We start from the raw sequence: 21,332 nt of genomic DNA on the forward strand, positions 1-21,332 counted from the left end.
CTATGGCTTGGACTAACCTTGAGAGGTATGTTGTTGTTGTTGTTGTTGTTTTGGGAACTACATGATTTAAATGAACTGCTTTAGACAACAAGGTTCCAGGTGAAAATGGAAACACTTTTCTCTGCTTAATGCTCTATACTTGCTTGCAAAGCATTTAGCAATTCAAATCTTGGCAGTCTGATTTTTCTTAGAAGTAAGAGACTACAAGGCAAAACCAACTGAGCATGAAACTCCAAAGAGGGTATTTCTGATTCTGGAACTGCTATGAGATCTTAGACATATCAACATCCTTTTCTGTGGTTAGAGTATTGACTGCATAAGTCAATACTTATGCACCTCCCCTACAAGGGTGTTCTGGAAAACAACTAAATATTTAATACACCTTGTCAAAGCATAAGTCTCCTAAGGGAGAAAGGCACAATTATTCTGTGGCTAAACAGATTTTCAGAGTAAACTAAGTTCTCAGGAACTCCTACCATGACTAAGGTTAAAGAAATCTCCTATCTTCTCATATAAATCCTGTTTACAAAGGTCCTAGAAGAATATTTATTTTCTAACTGGAGTTGGGTAACCACTTACTTGTTAAAAAGAATTATTCTCTTCTTTTTTTAAGAATTCTTCTCTTCTGAATCTCATAAGTTGGTAGGAAATTCCTGGTTGGGTTAGGAATCCTTTAGGGTTAGTTATAAGAAAGGAATGCCACAAAATTGAGAGGACTCAGAACTTTGTAAGAGCCAAGCAACTAATTTCATATTTATTTCTCTAGTAGGATATGTATCTTTTAGGAAAAATAGTAATATAAATTGTGAAGTGAATAAAAGTGTATCTTTCAGTTGTGCACCATTGTTATGCAAGATTGCTTTAAATTATTACCAGGAAACTTTAACTGTGGGTGGCATGTGGGGCCTGGTACTACACAGAGAAATAGGTATACGTGAAGCAGTAAGAAACCTCACTGGGAAAAGATTCCTTTATGATTTCCACCTCCACGGGCTGTGACAAAGTCTTGTAGACCTGTTCTAAGAGGAGTTAAATTCTATCCTGGGTAACACTCTCTTCACACATGGTGGGGGAATGTGATTTGCCCAAGAGTTCAGAGGTGCATTGGTTTCTATAGACCTGTACTCCCGGCCTTCTCTTAGAGAAGAAAAAAGAGAACCACCAATAAATCTGGCCTCTTTGTCTTGCCACGTGGCCATCACTTAAGTGACTAAAGCACAGGGAGCGAAGTCAGCACCAGTTGAGACACAGACACCATGACATGGAGACTGTGGAAGACATGACTCCAGTGATGGAATTCAAGCTCTCCACAGCTGTAACTTCCTCCAGAAATGTGAAAGATCAGGCTAGATGTCTAAACAAGGGAATTTAAACATTTACTGGAAGTTTTACTAGGAAAGATTTTCCCATGTAGAAACAATATTGAGAAAGAAAGAAAATTAACTGCCATAGCTGCTGTTGAATATTTTGTTATTATTGTTATTGTTATTGTTAAATTTAAATCTCTTACTTCAGCCTAGGGAAATTTGTTTCAAGCAAGAATGTTGGGGAAACAAATCCAATAGAACCTCACACTTACTGATTTACCCATAAATGTCAGTTTTTCAATGAGGGTCAACAAGGACATTTGTAACCTTCATTAAAAACAGAGCAGACAGGAGAAAATACAGGCTATCTATTAGATGTGTCATCTTCTAGTGGACACAAATGAGATAATTCCTTTTCTATTCCCCCTCCTATTGTGCGGGAGCTGCAGACCTCAAAAGAAGATCTATATCTATATATGTATGTTGAGTGGGGGTCTGGTATAAAGCATTCTGGATAAACAGTGGGTGGGTATGAGTTAATTACCCTCTATTACTAGGTATTTTCAGTAGTTCAAACCTGAAATGCCATTAGCTAATTTGCAGTTTAAGTACATTCTATGGGCTAAATATTGGGAGGATGGTGTGGAATGCATAGTGGGCCATGGTATGAAGACGAAAAAAAGGATTGGTCCCTGCTCTCAATGAGCTAGAGAAGTCCTGTAGGAGTAGTGTCTTATACACAAGTAACTGTAATGGCAAGTCACAGGAGCTGAAGGAGAGGCGCAGGTGGCATGACTGGTTATGCATTACTTATAATTAAGGGATCAGTAAGGCATATAGCAGAAGTGGGCCTTGAAGGATGGGCAAGATTAGAATTTTTGTGTGGGGGGAGGGCAGGAGGGAGGGTTATGGGGAAGAGCTACTGAAAACAATATAAGCCGACACAAGGAACCAGGAAAGCAGGGTGTATGTGGTAAAGAAAACAAGTATTCCACAATAGCATCATCATATGTCATGGTTTGGTATAATTTCCATTGACTTTGCAAAAGACAGAATGATATTAAAGTCCTTATGTGGTCAGTGAGCTTAAATTAAGCATGTCTATTCACATCAACCACATATTCTTGCAGTGAGTTGGCTTCATTCAATTCTTAATACCTAAAATAAGCCTATAAACAGAGGGTTGGGATGAGGCAACAGGGGAGGGCTTAGATTTCCTAGCTACTCACAACCTCTGGAGTTTATATTTACCTCTCCTTTCTCTTGCTGCAAGTGATTGGTCACCTGCTGATGTCAAGGAAAAAAATCTGGTAGAAAAATCAATAGATTTAACTCTGCTCCCCCTCCTCAAACTATAAATGGAGGCCCAGAGATATGCATAATGGGGAAGGGACCTTCCATCAGAAGCATTTACTGCCATTAGGCTTGCGCTTTTTCCTAAATGCAATTTCCTAATGCAAGGCCAAGGCTAATAAAACGTCAAAGGCTACTTGGTCTTTTTTACTCCTCAGACTAAGTGGATTATAAGAACAGTATCTTTAAATGAGAACACAAGAGCCTAGTTATTCCATGATTTTTAAGGACTTGAGCCCAGTAATATCTCATAGGACTTAGACATGAGGACAAAGAGGGTTAGGCATTGTCCTTTACACTGGTTTGGGTAATAAGTATGATATTTAAACAAAGGTTAACAAAAAAGGCCACTGAAGTCCCTCTACCACAGAACGTTTTGAGCAAGGCCTTGTGGCTTTCAGTAAGAAAGTTCCCTAGCTGCCTGATATCAGACCCACTTTAGGGGTCTGGGATTAAGACAGGAACTTTGATTTGAGTATATCTACCTAAATCTAAGTACATATTATCAGTGCACTAAATCAAGTGAAAAGCATAGAAAAATAAATGATAGTATCATACTGTTTCCTTTTGCTTTATATCACCAAAGTTGCCTGGAGGCATTCACCTCAGTGGCCACTTTTCACGTAATAAATAACATGGTTTCTTGCTCTCTCCCAGTTTTTAACATTTATGGTACTTAGGCAGTGTACGGTGAGGGAGGTGGTGAATTGTTTTGTTCACGTTAGGTTTTCCTCTAGCTGTATTTCACATCATCAAGGGAAATTGGCTATATGACTACAGGTATACCAGGACTCAGAAGACTTGATCAACCCCACATACCCTATCAGCTGCTACTGACCTCTAGTTCCTTCTCCTGAAATTTGATATGCTTGTTTTATTATTTTTTAAAATAATTATCATTTTAGATATTTGTGATTTGACTGGGTTATTAAGTAATGCCTGACAGCTAAAGCAGTTTAAACTGCTTTCAGAGTGGCAAATTTTGAATGGCAAATTTAGATTTGTTGTTATATCAATAAAAATAAACTAAATGAGAAGAGAAATCCGAAGCTGTGTTCATTTCAACAGCTATGAAATATGATTTAAATTTCTCCTGTATTTTCAAGATCCTAACTAAATAAACTTTGGTGGTTAAGAAAAAGTAACAGACTACTGAGATTTTCTTGGTCAAAGATCACAATAGTTTAGTATGAAATAAATCCGACTATTGAAACAACCAACACTGAAAGAAAAAAGGGGGGGAACCCAAAACCAGCATATACACGGACACACAGATACATGCCAGGTATCCTCAGTCATATGTATTTTAAATCTCACCAATGCTCTTTTCTACTGATTATCAGGCTCAACTGCTTTATTTCCATCAGCCCATGGAACTGAGTTAAAAAAAAAAATCATTCAATGATTAAATTTGTGAAGGGGTTGAAATACTTGGTGCTCACTGTTTTTTGTTTTTCTTTAATAAATGTATTTATTTTACTTATTTATTTTTGGCTAAGTTGGGTCTTCATTGCTGCGTGCGGGCTTTTAGTTGCGGCGAGCAGGGGCTACTCTTTCGTTGAGGTGCGCGGGCTTCTCACCGCGGTGGCTTCTCTTGTTGCAGAGCATGGGCTCTAGGGGTGTGGGCTTCAGTAATTGTGGCACACGGGCTCAGTAGTTGTGGATCACTGGCTCTAGAGCGCAGGCTCAGTAGTTGTGGTGCATAGGCTTATTTGCTCTGGGGCATGTGGGATCGTCCTGGACCTGGGATCGAACCCGTGTCCCCTGCATTGGCAGGCGGATTCTTAACCACTGCACCACCAGGGAAGCCCCTATTTTTTTGGTTTGTTTTCTGTTTATTTTGGCTGCACCTTGCAGCTTGTGGGATTTTAGATCCCTGACCAGGGACTGAAGCTGGGCCCACGGCAGTGAAAGCACCGCGTTCTAACCACTGGACTGCCAGGGAACTGCTGGTACTCACTGTTTCAAACAAGAACTCCAAAACTGGGAATTCATTTCAACTAGTTGGTTTGCAGTGCACGTAAAGAATTTTCTGAGGCATAGGTCACTTAAAAAAGAGCCCACTCTAATGTAGCATGGATTTGTGTGTGTGTGTGTGTGTGTGTGTGTGTGTGAGAGAGAGAGAGAGAAAGAGACCGAGAGAGAGGGAGAGAGAGAGAGAGAGAGGGAGGGAGGGAGGGAGAGTTCTGCCAATTAGAATAATCTTTTTGAATGGGAAGGAGTCATGCAAATGCTTGCTATATGAGATAGCAAAGCTTAACATCACAAACTGAAATATCTCCAAAAACATCTGCAACAATGAATGGAAACTGAAGATGTAAAAAGATAGCATCCAATGAACTTGCCTAACTTACTACACACAAAGTATTTATAACTAGAAGTTAGCCCCCTTCAGTTCCTATCAGGAGACAGGTACTACTGCAGTGACAAACCATATTAAAAATATCTTGCTCAATAATTAGTGGGGGCTAGATAAAACAGACCCCATCTTGCTCATCCTTCATTTTTCTTGCTGGTGTGTACAATCACTGTGACCTCAGTGATGTGAATGCAGGAAACCACAGTAAGTTCCTGACACAGAATGGCGCCTATACACAAAGAAAGATGTCTCAGTATAACTTTCCAACCCTATCTGTAGGTAAGCGTTCACAAAATATGATTAACGATGCCTTCCAGTGGGTGTCCCCGCACTACATACAGAGCATAAAGGAAGCAGAACCATGATCTTAATTTACAAACTCAAAAGTGTAACTCACTTCTTACTGGAGACTCAAGATAGTAACCCTAACACTGGCAAAGACCATTCGCACACCTGAAGTGTTAAGCTCTGTAACTCAGATTATAAATTTGCAACTTCTTCTTTTTAAGGTAATGAACAAAAGAATTCCATAACTGAGTAACAAGCTGCAGTGCTAACCTCCTAGCTGACTTCAAGAAGTGCTACTCAAATATCTAGAGTGACTGCTTAGTTGCTGCCCTTGGACACAGTCCTCTTGGAACATCACAACCAAGCTGCAGTGACTCAGTTCCAAGAGTCCCAGAGACAGAATAAAACCACTTGCTCTGTGTGTATTACATGCTGGGCCTAATAAATGCCCTCCTTCTTCACTCAGCTGCCAAAGTTTTCTACTATTTTATTCCAAACACAAATTACTTTTTCATGTTTCTAATAAGTGAATTTTTTTGAAGTCTTCCTTATTTGTGTCCTATTATATATGATCTAAAGAATGATTCCTGGTATCATTAACTATTTGCTTTAAGGTTATTTTAGTTACACAGTGACAGGATGAAACAAAAGTTATATAGTTTAGAATCTATGCCAGTAACTCTAAAAGTAATTCAACTATACATAGAGAGCTCACTTTAATATTTCTATTTTCCTAAAATTTATTCTTGTTTTAGTATAGATATTTCCCCATTTCACACAAAATACTTTTGATAAAATGAGGTCACCAAATGATTTTCTAAACTGTTAAACCCAGAGCTTCCCACACTATTCATTCGTCCACTACTGTCGTGATTTTCCCATAGGTACCAGTACCATTATTTATGCAATGTTTTTCTTTAAATGGAGTCACTGTTTAATCTTACATTAATTTATGTTAAAAGGGAAAATCAGTACCACTTTTCATGAATTACAGGTTTGATGTGCTGGTTATTTATTTCTCCTAATGCCCATTAGAATAAGCCACAAATACTAAAATCAAAAAATGTTACTCTAAGTACCACCTAAAAGCTTGTGTGCCTCTGGTGATATTTGTACCCTACTTTAGGAACCAATATAGGACACGCTACTGTTGATTTCTTTTTCCTTCTCAAACTCTCTGTTCTTCTGACCTTCAAGACCCAGCTCCCTCTTGGTTCTCCCAATACCTCTCTTTACTCACTTTCACTGCCTCTGCTCCTTAAACGCTAGTATTTTCTAAGATTCCATTCTAGGACTTTTCTTCTCACCCTGAACAATCTGAGGGAACCAGTGGCATCTCTGTATGAACATGTCTATCACTGAACTTATTTTCCAGCCACACATGAAGGCATAGGTAATTTCTTTTCCATATTCCTTCTCTAAATTAATGACATTGACATGATCCAGTTATCAAAATTAGAAACCTCTCTATTCAATTCACCTTCTGAGTCCATTGTTTTCAGCCCTTCCTCTCTCATTGTATTTCTAACCTCCTCTGCCCCTCTTCACACTCATCTGACAACTGGCCTCTTACTTCACTGAGAAGTAATCAAAAGTCGCACCAACATACCTACATCTATACCTATAAATTGTACCTTCTCCTATTCAAGGACAACCTCTACACTACACTTGTGCCTTGGAGCCCATCCCCTTCTGTTTATTCAAGAGTTTTGCTTCTACAATTTTTTCTGCATCCTCAATTTCTTCCTCTTTACTGGATATTTCCTATAGGAACACACTGCAATACCTCTTATTTTTAGAACAATAAAGCCAAAACCAAATATCTTCGATCCCACATTCCCCCACAACTACAATCCCATTTTTCTGCTCCTCACTACAGCAAAACTCCTTGAAAGAGCTGCTGGCCATCTCCACTTCACCTACTTCACAAGCCATTTAATACAAACTTTTAGAAGACTGCCAACAACCTCCATGTTCAGAAATCCGATGCTTTAGTCTCTGTCCTCATCCAACTCAAGCTTAGGATATATCCACGTAGCATAAGAATAACGATATAACTGACCACTCCTTGGAACACTTTCTTCGCTTGGCTTCTGGGACAGAACACTTGCCTGGTTTCCCTACTGTCTTACTGGCTACTCCTGTAATGTTCTTCCTCTTCCCAATCACTAAATGTTGGTTGGAATGCCCTAGTAATTAATCGCTGACCTCTTTTCTTTTTATACTAATCACTGAGGTAAGTTCATCCAATTTTGTGATTTTAAAAGACAATTCGTATGTCCATGTTCACAAATTTTCATCTCTAGCCTGGGGCTCTTCCTTGACCATAATGACATTCATATATACCCAACTGCCTACCCAATACCATCACTTAAACATTTAGAAGGCAACTGAAACTTGTTTAAAACCAAACTTGTTTTTCTCCCTAAATCTGTTCCTTCCTCAGACTTTATCTCATTAAATAGCACCACTGGTTATTAAAAATCTCATTAAATAGCACCTAGTTGATTAGGTCCCATATTTAGGAGTCACCCTGACCCCTGCTTCTTTCATTTCCCATACTTCCTCTGGTAGTGTCTTATTGGTTCAAAAATATACCCCAAATATGATGATCACTTCTCACCTTCTCCCCTCTCACCCCACTGGTCCAAGGCAACATCATCCTTCACCTACATTTTTTTTGTGTGTGTGTGTGTGTTATGCGGGCCTCTCACTGTTGTGGCCTCTCCCGTTGCGGAGCACAGGCTCCGGACGCACAGGCCCAGCGGCCATGGCTCACGGGCCCAGCTGCTCCGCGGCATGTGGGATCTTCCCAGACCGGGGCACGAACCCGTGTCCCCTGCCTCGGCAGGCGGACTCTCAACCACTGCGCCACCAGGGAAGCCCCACCTACATTTTTGCAACAGCACCCTAACTGGTCTTCCTGCTTGTGCCATTACCTGACTACAATCTATCTTCAACAGAGCAGCCAGAAGAATCCCGTTAAAACGTAAATCAGATAATTTTCCTCTAATGCTCAAAACCTTCCAAATCATACATCTTTCTCTTAGAATAAAAGCCCAAATTATTAGAATGGTCTGTAAGGCAGTAAAGATGTGGTTCTACCCTCCTCCCGTTCGTCTCTGCTTTCATTTCCTCCAACACCACCAAACCACAGAAAAGCTCTCCTTGCATAAGCTTTTGCAACAACTATTTTCTCTGCCTGAAATGCTCTTATGCTGTATGCCTGCATGGTCCAACCCTTTACCTCCTTCAAATCTTTGCTCAAGTGTCACTTTCTCAATGGGGCCTCCCTTAACAATCCAATTTAAGTATCACACCAACCCTCCTGCTCTATTTATTTTTCCCCAGAGCACTTATTTGCTAACGTACTAAATAACTTCTTTCGTATGTTTATCATCTGCTCTGTTTCTCTTTACTAGAATGGAGCTCCGTAAGACTTGGAGTTTTTTGCTTGCTTGTTTGGTTTCTAGTTCCTAGAATAGTAGACATTAGTTGAATAAATGAATGAATAAATAAGCCATACTCAGGTCCCTTTGCTTGAAAGAAAACAAATACTCTATTGCTTTAGAAGGTTATATCCACTATCAAATTTCATTTTTCTTAAATATTATTTGGCCAGGTTAACAATCTATAATGACTGGAGGACAACTGTAGAAAGATCTTAAGCAGGGGCCAACAGGCTCATTCCTCAAAAGAAAACAATTTTTTTTGCATGCTGGACAAAAAATTCATGTTAAAAACCAAGAAGTATTTATATACATATTAAATGTCCTTCGGAGGCTGAAGTGTAAAACCACTGGTTAACAAAACCTGCCTAAATGTCTTAACTTCTTATGAAAACAAAAGGTAACCATTTTGCTCATGAAACCAAAATGCTGGGAATCCCAAAAGACAAATATTACCTACTGAGTGAATATTACAAGTACGGCTACCAGATCTTCTGTGTACAATCCAATGCATTACAGCAATCTAATGATGCAAAATACAGAAGAGAGCAAAGTGACACGCTAAACTGAAACGGACCATTTTAGATGTGCTTTTAGGGTTTATTATGACTGTCCCCCATAATATAGTTCAGAGGCATGTTTTATATAGGGATGTATGTATCTCTTTTGAGGGATGATATACGAAGTGCAGTGATTATGCTACTTTCATAAAATGACTCAAGAATCTACAAATATGAATTCTTTCCGTCTTGGCAGTGGAATAGTTTATGGCTTGAGAATAAAAGAATTACGCATGAGAGCCACACTGGCCTTACAAGACAGAGGACTCAGATTTCAGTCTCTGTGCTACCAATGACTGACTCTGTGACTTGAGTAAATCATAACTTTTGCTTCTAGATTCATAAAAAAGGCACTTTCTTATTCCTTCTCTCACCGTCATATAGATGCTTATCAAAGGATTGTTTGTTAACCAAATAATTAAAGCCCTTTAAGTAAAGAAGTATAAAAATTTATACATATTACATATAGAGAGGTACATCTAGCTTTGTTGCAGGATGCACCTGCACCTACAGGATTCTGAGCCTGTAAAAAGTTAACCAGTTTTCATTCTTCCAACAAAAATAAATGGAGGTAAGCTAACTAGTAGCATATTAAAAATGCTATAAAAACTGTGTCTTTCAGACTGTATTTTCTTTCTTTCTTTTTTTTTTGCGGTACGTGGGCCTCTCACTATTGTGGCCTCTCCCGCTGCGGAGCACAGGTTCCAGATGCGCAGGCTCAGCGGCCATGGCTCACGGGACCAGCCGCTCCGCAGCACGTGGGATCCTCCCAGACCAGGGCACAAACCCGCGTCCCCTGCATTGGCAGGCGGACTCTCAACCACTGCGCCACCAGGGAAGCCCTCTTTCTTTTTTTGTAAAGCAGATATCTTCACTAATTCTCATCAAGAATGTGATAAAGCAGGTCCTTAACTGCAGGTAGAATGTGTTGGATAGTCCACAGGAGGGCAGCAAAATGCAGGATTTCTTTTCCTTCAAAATCTGAACTCCATGTAAAATTGCTTTAAGCTACAAGTTATAAATCTACAGAAATTTGGGTGGAAGAACACAGACTAAAACCACAGGCAAGAAACAAGTTATAAAACGAGATAAGATTTAGGTAAATAGTACGTAGATGCTATAAATACAGAAACATTATAAAGACAACACAGGGGCTTCCCTGGTGGTGCAGTGGTTGAGAGTCCGCCTGCCGATGCAGGGGACACGGGTTCATGCTCCGGTCCGGGAGGATCCCACATGCCGCGGAGCAGCTGGGCCCGTGAGACATGGCCGCTGGGCCTGCGCGTCCGGAGCCTGTGCTCCGCAACGAGAGAGGCCACAGCAGTGAGAGGCCCGCGTACCGCAAAAAACAACAACAAAAACAAAAAACAAACAAAAAAAAGACAACACAGGATAATTCTTCTGCACATTGGAACAGATATTAAAGCTCATGTATGTGATTTGGAAATTCTATTTTTTTCTATGGTGGTGAAAGCTCTGAAATACACTTTATAGAGAAATGTATATAAAATTCTAACCATACCTAGTCATTAAAGTCTGAGTTCTGTATAACATTTATTCATAATTTCTAAAGACCTGGGCCAATAATTTTAAGTGGGTAGGTGTCTCAGCGGATTAAGAAAAGACCAGTGTTCAGCGATTGTGGGGCTGATGCTTAATTATACTCAGTTAATAACAATGCCATTGTTAGCAGCATACCTATACGCATGCAATGAAGTCTAACAAATATAACCTTCCGTTGGTCTTATCTTTTCTAATGTAAGAAAAGTAATACTGAGTGAAGAATACTAAAATTATGCATATCAGAGACATAATAATAGAACAATGTATATTGCTTAAGTAGTAGAAAGCATCTTTTTTAGATGTAACTTTTTAATTTTCAAATCAGTGAAACTGAAGAATGAAAGTATGTAGAAAATACTCTTAAGTAATAAACACTTGGAAAATCCACTATCATGAATATTACAGATTTAATATCCACGTTTTGCTTATTATAAATTATTTTCCATTTTTCATCATTAGAGAATATAATCATTATTGCTTCATGAAATCCCATTTTCTGTGACACCTTGTTATTTTCAATTTTTAAAAAGTTCTTTTTTAGTGTTGAGCACTCAAGAGACCTTACTTATACTCAAAAGCATTGTAAGTTTATTTAACAGGTTCCATTTTACTTTAAAAAAGGCCAAGTATGTTGTTATTGAAAAATGAGTTTGTTCAAGTGGCCAATTCAGTTCTATTTAAGTTGAATTGTAAAATAACAAGCCAATAAATGTGGACAAAAAGTATGTATTTAAAAACTGCCAAAATAAAATGTTTAATCAAAACTGGAAGCACTAGCTTCTCTTTCACAGTCAACTTGAGAGCTGGCAATTAAAAAATCTATTATGTTTTCCTTCCCAGCATCCTTGAAACTGTAATGCTGATATAAAAATACCTATAAAAGAAAAGAATTTATTAAGTACTATTCAAAGGAGAGAGAGAGATGATGATAAGCAGTTTCTATAAGAACAAATGCAACTAATAAATGGCAGTAAATAAGAGGATTATCTATATTAATCAAAGTTTGGGAAAACTGTCAGATAAATGATTCTGCACTAATTGACACGTTTTTAGCTATAAAGTCTTTCAAGTAAGAAAAGTTTGTGAGCATAATGATTATGTACTTCTAAGCTGAATGAATCAGTATTCAAAGCTAAATACATTACCTGTGCATATACTCCAAGAAACATAAACTAAAAAGCTGTGTGAAAAATTTCCAAGATTATATATGAAAAGCAATACTTACTGATGTTAAAAAACTACTGATAATTTTACCATTCAGTTCATACTATACAAGACATTACACTATATTACAGTTGCTATAAAAACAGTGTCTAATGTGGATCTTTAAAGAAAATAATTTAGGGAAGATTAACAACAGTGGTCAGAAAAGTTGTTTTTAAAATGTTTTCCAAGAGTATTTAACTATTTTTGATCTTGAAAAGCTCACCTGAAAAGCTTTTAAATTGGTAGCTTCTCAAACAGGCTTTCATAAGAGAATTTTTTAGGTTGGAAAAAGGGTGTATAACGGCAGCTTAAATCTTGTCCAAAAAAACCCAATTACAATATTAATTCCTTAAAATATCACTCAGCCATAAAAAAGGAACAAAATTGGGTCATTTGTAGAGATGTGGATGGACCTAGAGACTGTCATACAGAGTGAAGTAAGTCAGAAAGAGAAAAACAAATATCGCATATTAATGTATATATGGTGGAATCTGAAAAAATTGGTATAGACAATCTTATTTACAAAGCAGAAATAGAGACACAGACATAGAGAACAAATGTATGGATACCAAGGGGAAAAGGGGCACTGGGATGAACTGGGAGATTGGGACTGACATATATACACTATTGATACTGTGTACAAAATAGATAACTAATGAGAACCTACTGTATAGCATAGGGAACTCAACTCAATGCTCTGTGGTGACCTAAATGTGAAGGAAATCCAAAAAAGAAGGCACATATGTATATGTATAGCTCATTCACTTTGCTGTACAGCAGAAACTAACACAACACTGTAAAGCAATTATACTCCAATAAAAATTTAAAAAAGACCCTCTGGACACCAAAGGCTGGGGTGTGCTCCCTTGGTTGGCAATACTCCACGTGTACTGTCACACATCATAGCTGGGAGGAGGTAATGTTGTCCATGACTCCATGGGAAGAGGACAACCGGAGGTTCTGTATTTGTACCCCTCAAGGACTCTGCCTTGGCTGATTTTAACTAGTATCTTTTCCCTGTAATAAACTGTAACTATGAGTATTACAAAACAAATATGAATTCCTTGATTATTGGAAACAGAATCACAAGCCTTGCTTCTTGAAACCTTTCTAAAGTCATAATAAAAACTTTAGAAAGATATGTCAAACAAGATAACTTATGAAGCTTCTTTCAATATTGCAAAAATGAAAAAGTGAAGGGCAGACAGAATCATCTGAAGGTACAGAAATGCTAATCATTACTCAGAGGTTTTGTCTCCTTTTTCATCAACCGTTTAGTAGAGCTCAGAGATAACTGGAGTAAATGCAACTGTTAGGTTTTAAAATGTAAGAAGTTCATGGTTTTGACAGAGGCGTCTGCTTCTTTCAAGTTTCAGCTTTTCAAAGCTGGAACTCAGCAAAACAACCGTCAATAAATAGGATTATTGTGGAAACAAGTAATGCAAAAACACTGTTAAAGAAAAATTTAATACTGAAATTAGTTCAGTATTATCCATGAGTTTTTAAACCTAGAAAATGCATATATTTCCATTAAGGGTAACTATTTATTTAGGAGTTAGCAGACATTAGATTCTTTTCTAAACTAATTAATTACAATGTGAAAAGGGATAATGTTTTTTGTTTTTTTATACTGCAGGTTCTTATTAGTCATCAATTTTATACACATCAGTGTATACATGTCAATCCCAATCACCCAATTCAGCACACCACCATCACCACCCCACCACACTTTTCCCCCCTTGGTGTCCATATGTCTGTTCTCTACATCTATGTCTCAACTTCTGCCCTGCAAACTGGCTCATCTGTACCATTTGATACCTCAATGATACCTCATTATACCTCATTGTACCATTTGATACCTCATTGATACCTCAATGATACCTCATTATAGTTGTGATTTGCATTTCTCTAATAATTAGTGATGTTGAAGAGCTTTTCATGTGCTTCTTGGCCATCTGTCTTCTTTGGAGAAATGTCTACTTAGGTCTTCTGCCCATTTTTGGATTGGGTTGTTTGTTTCTTTAATATTGAGCTGCATGAGCTGTTTATATATTTTGGAGATTAATCCTTTATCTGTTGATTTGTTTGCAAATATTTTGTCCTATTCTGAGTGTTCTCTTTTCGTCTTGTTTAAAGTTTCCTTTGCTGTGCAAAAGCTCTGAAGTTTCATTAGGTCCCATTTGTTTATTTTTGTTTTTATTTCCATTACTCTAGGAGGTGGATCAAAAAGATCTTGCTGTGATTTATGTCAAGAGTGTTCTTCCTATGTTTCCTCTAAGAGTTTTATAGTGTCCGGTCTTACATTTAGGTCTCAAATCCATTTTGAGTTTATTTTTGTGTATGGTGTTAGGGAGTATTCTAATTTCATTCCTTTACATGTAGCTGTCCAGTTTTCCCAGCACCACTTACTGAAGAGACTGTCTTTTCTCCATTGTATATCTTCACTTCCTTTGTCATAGATTAGTTGACCATAGGTGCGTGGGTTTATCTCTGGGCTTTCTATCTTGTTCCATTGATCTATGTTTCTGTTTTTGTGCCAACACCATATTGTCTTGATTACTGTAGCTTTGTAGTATAGTCTGAAGTCAGGGAGTCTGATTTCTCCAGCTCCGTTTTTTCCCCTCAAGACTGCTTTGGCTTTTTGGGGTCTTTTGTGTCTCCATACAAATTTTAAGATGATTTGTTCTAGTTCCATAAAATATGCCACTGGTAATTTGATAGGGATTGCACTGAATCTGTAGATTGCTTTGGGTAGTAGAGTCATTTTCACAGTATTGATTCTTCCAATCCAAAAACATGGTATATCTCTCCATCTGTTGGTATCATCTTTAATTTCTTTCATCAGTGTCTTATAGTTTTCTGCATACAGGTCTTTTGTCTCCCTCGGTAGGTTTATTCCTAAGTATTTTATTCTTTTTGTTGCAATGGTAAATGGGAGTGTTTCCATAATTTCTTTTCAGATTTTCATCATTAGTGTATAGGAATGCAAGAGATTTCTGTGCATTAATTTTGTATCCTGCAACTTTACCAAATTCATTGATTAGCTCTAGTAGTTTTCTGGTGGCATTCTTAGGATTCTCTATGTATAGTATTATATCATCTGCAAACAGTGACACTTTTACTTCTTCTTTTCCAATTTGTATTCCTTTTATTTCTTTTTCTTCTCTGATTGCCGTGGCTAGGACTTTCAAAACTATGTTGAATAATAGTGGTGAGAGTGGACATCCTTGTCTCGTTCCTGATCTTAGAGGAAATGCTATCAGTTTTCATCATTGAGAACGATGTTTGCTGTGGGTTTGTCGTGTATGGCCTTTATTATGTTGAGGTAGGTCCCCTCTATGCCCACTTTCTGGAGAGTTTTTATCATAAATGGGTGTTGAATTTTGTCAAAAGCTTTTTCTGCATCTGTTGAATGATCATATGGTTTTTATTCTTCAATTTGTTAATATGGTGTATCACATTGATTGATTTGCATATATTGAAGAATCCTTGCTCCCTGGGATAAATCCCACTTGATCATGGTGTATGATCCTTTTAATGTGTTGTTGGATTTTGTTTGCTAGTATTTTGTTGAGGATTTTTGCCTCTATATTCATCAGTGATTTGGTCTGTAATTTCCTTTTTTTGTAGTATCTTTGTCTGGTTTTGGTATCAGGGTGATGGTAGCCTCATTGAATGAGTTTGGGAGTGTTCCTTCCTCTGCAGTTTTTTGTAAGAGTTTGAGAAGGATGGGTGTTAGGTCTTCTCTAAATGTTTGATAGAATTTACCTGTGAAGCCATCTGATCCTGAACTTTTGTTTCTTGGAAGATATTTAATCACAGTTTCAGTTTCAATGCTTGTGACTGGTCTGTTCATATTTTCTGTTTCTTCCTGGTTCAGTCTTGGAAGGTTGTGCTTTTCTAAGAATTTGTCCATTTCTTCCAGGTTGTCCATTTTATTGGCATAGAGTTGCTTGTATTAATCTCTCATGACTCTTTGTATTTCTGCAGTATCAGTTGTTACTTCTCCTTTTTCATATCTAATTCTATTGATCTGAGTCTTCTCCCTTCTTTTCTTGATGAGTCTGGCTAATGGTTTATCAATTTTGTTTATCTTCTCAAAGAACCAGCTTTTAGTTTTATTGTTCTTTGCTATTGTTTTCTTTGTTTCTATTTCATTTATTTCTGCTCTGATCTTTATGATTTCTTTCCTTGTGCTAACTTTGGGTTTTGTTTGTTCTTCTTCCTCTAGTTGCTTTAGGTGTAATGTTAGATTGTTTATTTGAGATTTTTCTTGTTTCTTGAGGTAGGCTTGTATTGCTATAAACTTCCCTCTTAGAACTGCTTTTGCTGTATCCCATAGGTTTTGGATTGTCATGTTTTCATTGTCATTTGTCTCTAGGTATTTTTAAATTTCCTCTTTGATTTCTTTAGTGATCTCTTGGTTATTTAGTAACATATTGTTTAGCTTCCATGTGTTTGTGTTTTTTACGTTTTTTTCCCTGTAATTCATTTCTAATCTCATAGCGTTATGGTCCGAAAAGATGCTTGATAAGATTTCAATATTCTTAAATTTACTGACGTTGGATTCTTTTCTAAGCTAATTAATTACAATGTAAAAAGGGCTAATGTTTTTTCATTAAAAAAAATTTTTTTTAAATGAGCTCTCTGAAAGAACCAAAAATGGTATTCCCTCTTCCCAAGTCAAATTATTTTCTTTTATAGTTATTGTATCAGATTCAATAATATTCTTGGGGACTTCCTTGGTGGCGCAGTGGTTAAGAGTCTGCCTGCCAATGCAGGGGACACGGGTTCTAGCCCTGGTCTGGGAAGATCCCACATGCCACAGAGCAACTAAGCATGCGAGCCACAACTACTGAAGCCCGCGTGCCTAGAGCCCGTGCTGTGCAACAAGAGAAGCCACCGTAATGAGAAGCCCACACTCTGCAACAAAGGGTAGCCCCCGCTCGCCGCAACTAGAGAAAGCCTGTGCACAGCAATGAAGACCCAATGCGGCCAAAAATTTAAAAATTATTAAAAAAAAAAAAAGAAGTGAGCAGGAAAAAAAAAATAGCAATTAAAAAAATATTCTTGGAATAACCTGGACTATCAGATACTACAATTTTGAGAAAGATCTGTTTCAAGTTAATAGTTCCCTGGGCTAGTTGAGATTATGTTCCAGGGGAAAAAGAGCTTAAGACAACTGAATTTCCTCTCTCAACATCAGTGAAATAAAATAACAATAAATTTCAAGGAACTAAAATACTAAGCAAAAGCATGTAAAACAAATACAAGAGAAAAGGCTTTTAGAAAAGGATCACTATATACATACAAAACCCTTCTTCCCAATAACAGAAAAGAAGAGAAGTGAGGGAGATGATAGTCAGTAAAGAAAATAAGAAATTCTATTAATATAAACAGCTCATTGAAAAAAAGTGAAATCCTGTTTATAAGGCTGTCCTTAGATATAACCTACAAAACTTTAAAGACCACAACATATTTTCTAGTATTATGTAAGAAGATAAAGATCCTTAACCTTTAGAGTCATATTCTGTATTCATTATGAATTTCTAATGGCTTACTTTTACATAACACCTACTCTGTGACAATAATCTCATTTAATCCTCCCAAAAAGTATATGAACTTTTACTGTCTTTCATTTTATAGATTAGGACACAAATTACTTTAATGGGAACAGAAAGATAGTAATGGCAAAGCCAGGGCTCAAACATGAATCTGTATGACTCTAGAACTAGCCACCCCACTATACTGCCTTGCTAAAAAAACACTGTTAGGCCTTCAGCATTCATGTACGAATTCTAGTTTAGATGCTGCTCAACAATGATCTACAACTGAGCTATAGAGTCTGAGAGATTTTTCGTTTCTTCACTAAAAAAAGGGCTCTGATATTTAAAATGACTTCCTGCCTTCCATTAAAATCCTAAGGCAGTCTGGTATAGTGAATCAGTTTGGGTGCCAAATCTAGTAATTACTGATGTCTTTTAGACAAGTCACTTAATGAAGTGTGTATCACTTTTTTTCTTCTTCTAAATACCTGAAGTGAAGGAGCTGAGCTAGTCTTCTGGTTGAATATTATAATCTAATTTGAACATTAAACACAGCATCTACTGTGTGCTCTACAAAAGCAAGGTACTGAGGATTCACATGTATATAAACTGAACCACTTATAATCCAAGTTAAACTCATTTTTTTTCTTCCAGTGAAGGTTAAATAATAATCAAATATCGTGGAACTACTATATTCAATATCCTATGATAAACCATAAATAAAAAAATATAAAAAAAGAATGTATTCCTTATATTCAATGTGCTCATACAATGTGTTCCTTTAAAAGCTAAAAATAAAATTACCATATGACCCAGCAATCCCACTACTGGGCATATACCCAGAGAAAACCATAATTCAAAAAGACACATGCACCCCAATGCTCACTGCAGCACTATTTACAATAGCCAGGTCATGGAAGCAACCTAAATGCCCATCAACAGATGAATGGATAAAGAAGATGTGGAATATATATAAAATGGAATATTACTCAGCCATAAAAAGGAACGAAATTGGGTCATTTGTAGAGACATGGATGGATCTAGAGACTGTCATACAGAGTGAAGTAAGTCAGAAAGAGAAAAACAAATATCGTATATTAACTCATATATGTGGCATCTAGAAAAATGGTACATATGAACCAGTTTGCAGGGCAGAAATTGAGCCACAGATGTAGAGAACAAACGTATGGACACCAAGGGGGGAAAGTGACAGGGGGTGGGGTGGGGGTGAGGATGTGATGAATTGGGTGATTGGGATTGACATGTATACACTGATGTGTATAAAATTGATGACTAACAAGACCCTGCTGTATAAAAAAATAAAAATTCAAAGAAAAAGAATGTATAAATATGTATAACTGAATCACTTTGCTGTACAGCAGAAATTAATACAATATTGTAAATCAACTATACGTCAATAAAAAAATATTGAAGAAAAAATATCATGGAACTCTTAGAAATTTACAATAGTTGAGACATTAACTCAAGTAGCTCTGACCCAGGTGGACACACTGCTGCACACGTGTGTATGTATACACATATGTACACATGCGTGGTGCCTGTGGGAGGAAGCGGAAGAATGCAAAGTAGATAGCCGCTTCACGTCGGACGACTGCCTGAAAGGTGCGGTGAAGGTCCACACCACCTCCACTCAAAGACAAGGGGCTGTACTTCGGTGAATGAGGATAGAAACACTGCTTCAAATCTCATTACACCGTTTGAATTTGTGGCAGAAAAAAAAGTCTTTTACCATAAATATCAGTTGTTGTAGAACATCAGAGATTTGGGGGAGAGAAAAAAATCTCACAGTTTATCAATCCCAGTCGAATATACTTTGATCAGCCTTTCTCAAACTAGGGTTCTGGGAGAGAATTAAGCCTAATGCTCCAAGGCATGTACACAGCAAGTTATTAATTAATTTCTTTCCTATGTATCTAGAATTACACTGGTTATGTAAAAACCTTGGAAAAATAAAATCATTTTCTGTGTTCTGTTGATCAAAACAGGAATCCTGATTGAACTCATTATTTTGCCAGCATTTAACAGCTGCTTACCACTGCAAACAGAAGAGGTGATGTTGTACAGAAAAGGATAAAACTGCATACAGCGAATCAACTTCAGGCTGTTTTCACACTCTGGGCATTTGGTAGTTAATTTCAAAGCCTGTCTAAAGGCCTCAAGTGCCCCACTGATATTCTTCAGAGCAAGGTAAGCATTTCCCAGGCTCAAAAAGGTCAGGGGCTGAAAAGAAAGAAAAAAAAAAATCAGAAAATGTTAATGAATTAATATTTTCTGAGAGTTACAAAACCTTTACAGTATATGTCTTTTGGCTTTTTTTAGGTTACCTCATAAAAGTTACCCCAACTGTCCATTTTATTTACATCAGCTAAACTGTTTAATATAAATTTATTTTTTACCTTTTTACTAAGATAAAAAATACATAAAGTATGTAACATGCACTAGTCTTAAGCGTACAGCTCAATGAGTTTTTATATACGTATATACCCCTGTAACCACCACTCATCTAAAGATACAAAACATTTGGAACATTTCTGGTGCCCCAAGAGGTTCCCCTGGGCAACCCAACCCCAACCCCAGAGGTAACCACTTGATGTGATGTTGTGACTATCACCATAGATCAGCTCTGCCTTGCCTGTTCTTGAACTCCATATAAATGAATCAAACAGCATGTTCTCTTACGTGTATAATATGTACCCTTTTGTACCTGCTTTCACTCAACACAACATCTAATATTCAAGAAACCAGATGTTTTTTGTGTACTATTTGTTCATTCTTCTTAAAAAAAATTGATGTGTAATGTTTCATCATGTGAATACACCACAATTTATTCATCCATTCTCCTACTGATAGGGAGTTTTTGGATTGTTTGCAGTTTTGGGTTACTATAAATAAAGCTACTATGAACAGTCATGTAAATGTCTTTTGATAGACATATGCACTCATTTTCCTTGGGTATACACTTAGTAGTGGTTCTTAAGGTAGGCATACATTTAGTTTTATGAGATACAACGAAACCATTTCCCATTGGACATACAGACTTGCACTCCTACCAACAACTGTGAGAATGCACTGACTTGTTATTGTCAGTTTTTTAAATTTAGCTGTTTTAGTGAGATGCTTAAGCGGCATCTCACTGTGATTTTAATGTGCATTTCCTTGATTAGTAATAATGTTGAATATTTTTTCATGTGCTTACTGGCCCTTTGGGTACCCTTATTGCTGAAGTGCTGCTGTTTTCCCCATTAAAAAAAAATTGGGTTGCCTTTTTCTTATTGATTTGAAGGAGTTCTTTATATATACACTAGACATGAGACCTTTGCTGGAAATATTTATTGCAAATATCTTCTCCAAGTCTGTTGTTTGCCTTTTTATTCTCTTAATGGTATCTTCTGATAAACAGAAATTCTTAATTTTAATGAAGTTCAGTTATATATTTTTTTCTTTTATAGTTAGTGCTTTTTGAAATCTTTGCCAGCTATGAGGTAACAAAGACTTCCTCCTATGTTTTCATCAAGAAGCTTTATTGTTTTATCTTTCACATTTTGGTACATGATCCACCTCAAATTAATCTTGTGTATGACATGGAGTAGGAGTCAGGGTTCATTTCTTTTTCCATAGGGGATATCCAAGTAGTCCATTACTACCTACTGAAAAACCAAAAGCTCCCACACACACTGAAC

General features: G+C 37.1%; 1 protein-coding gene across 2 annotated transcripts in view; it reads right to left on the reverse strand.

Annotated features, from left to right (window-relative positions):
* The window catches only part of TTC17 (tetratricopeptide repeat domain 17), a 154,170-nt gene that overhangs the window by 64,880 nt on the left and 67,958 nt on the right, over positions 1 to 21,332 (reverse strand). For both annotated transcript variants that reach the window (XM_079929426.1, XM_079929425.1), the window contains exon 16: positions 19,686 to 19,872. In XM_079929426.1, the coding sequence (XP_079785552.1) occupies positions 19,686 to 19,872 (187 nt within the window). The remainder of the gene's footprint in view (positions 1 to 19,685; positions 19,873 to 21,332) is intronic.

Source organism: Stenella coeruleoalba (assembly GCF_951394435.1).
Source record: "Stenella coeruleoalba genome assembly, chromosome: 8".
Lineage (NCBI taxonomy): Eukaryota > Metazoa > Chordata > Mammalia > Artiodactyla > Delphinidae > Stenella > Stenella coeruleoalba.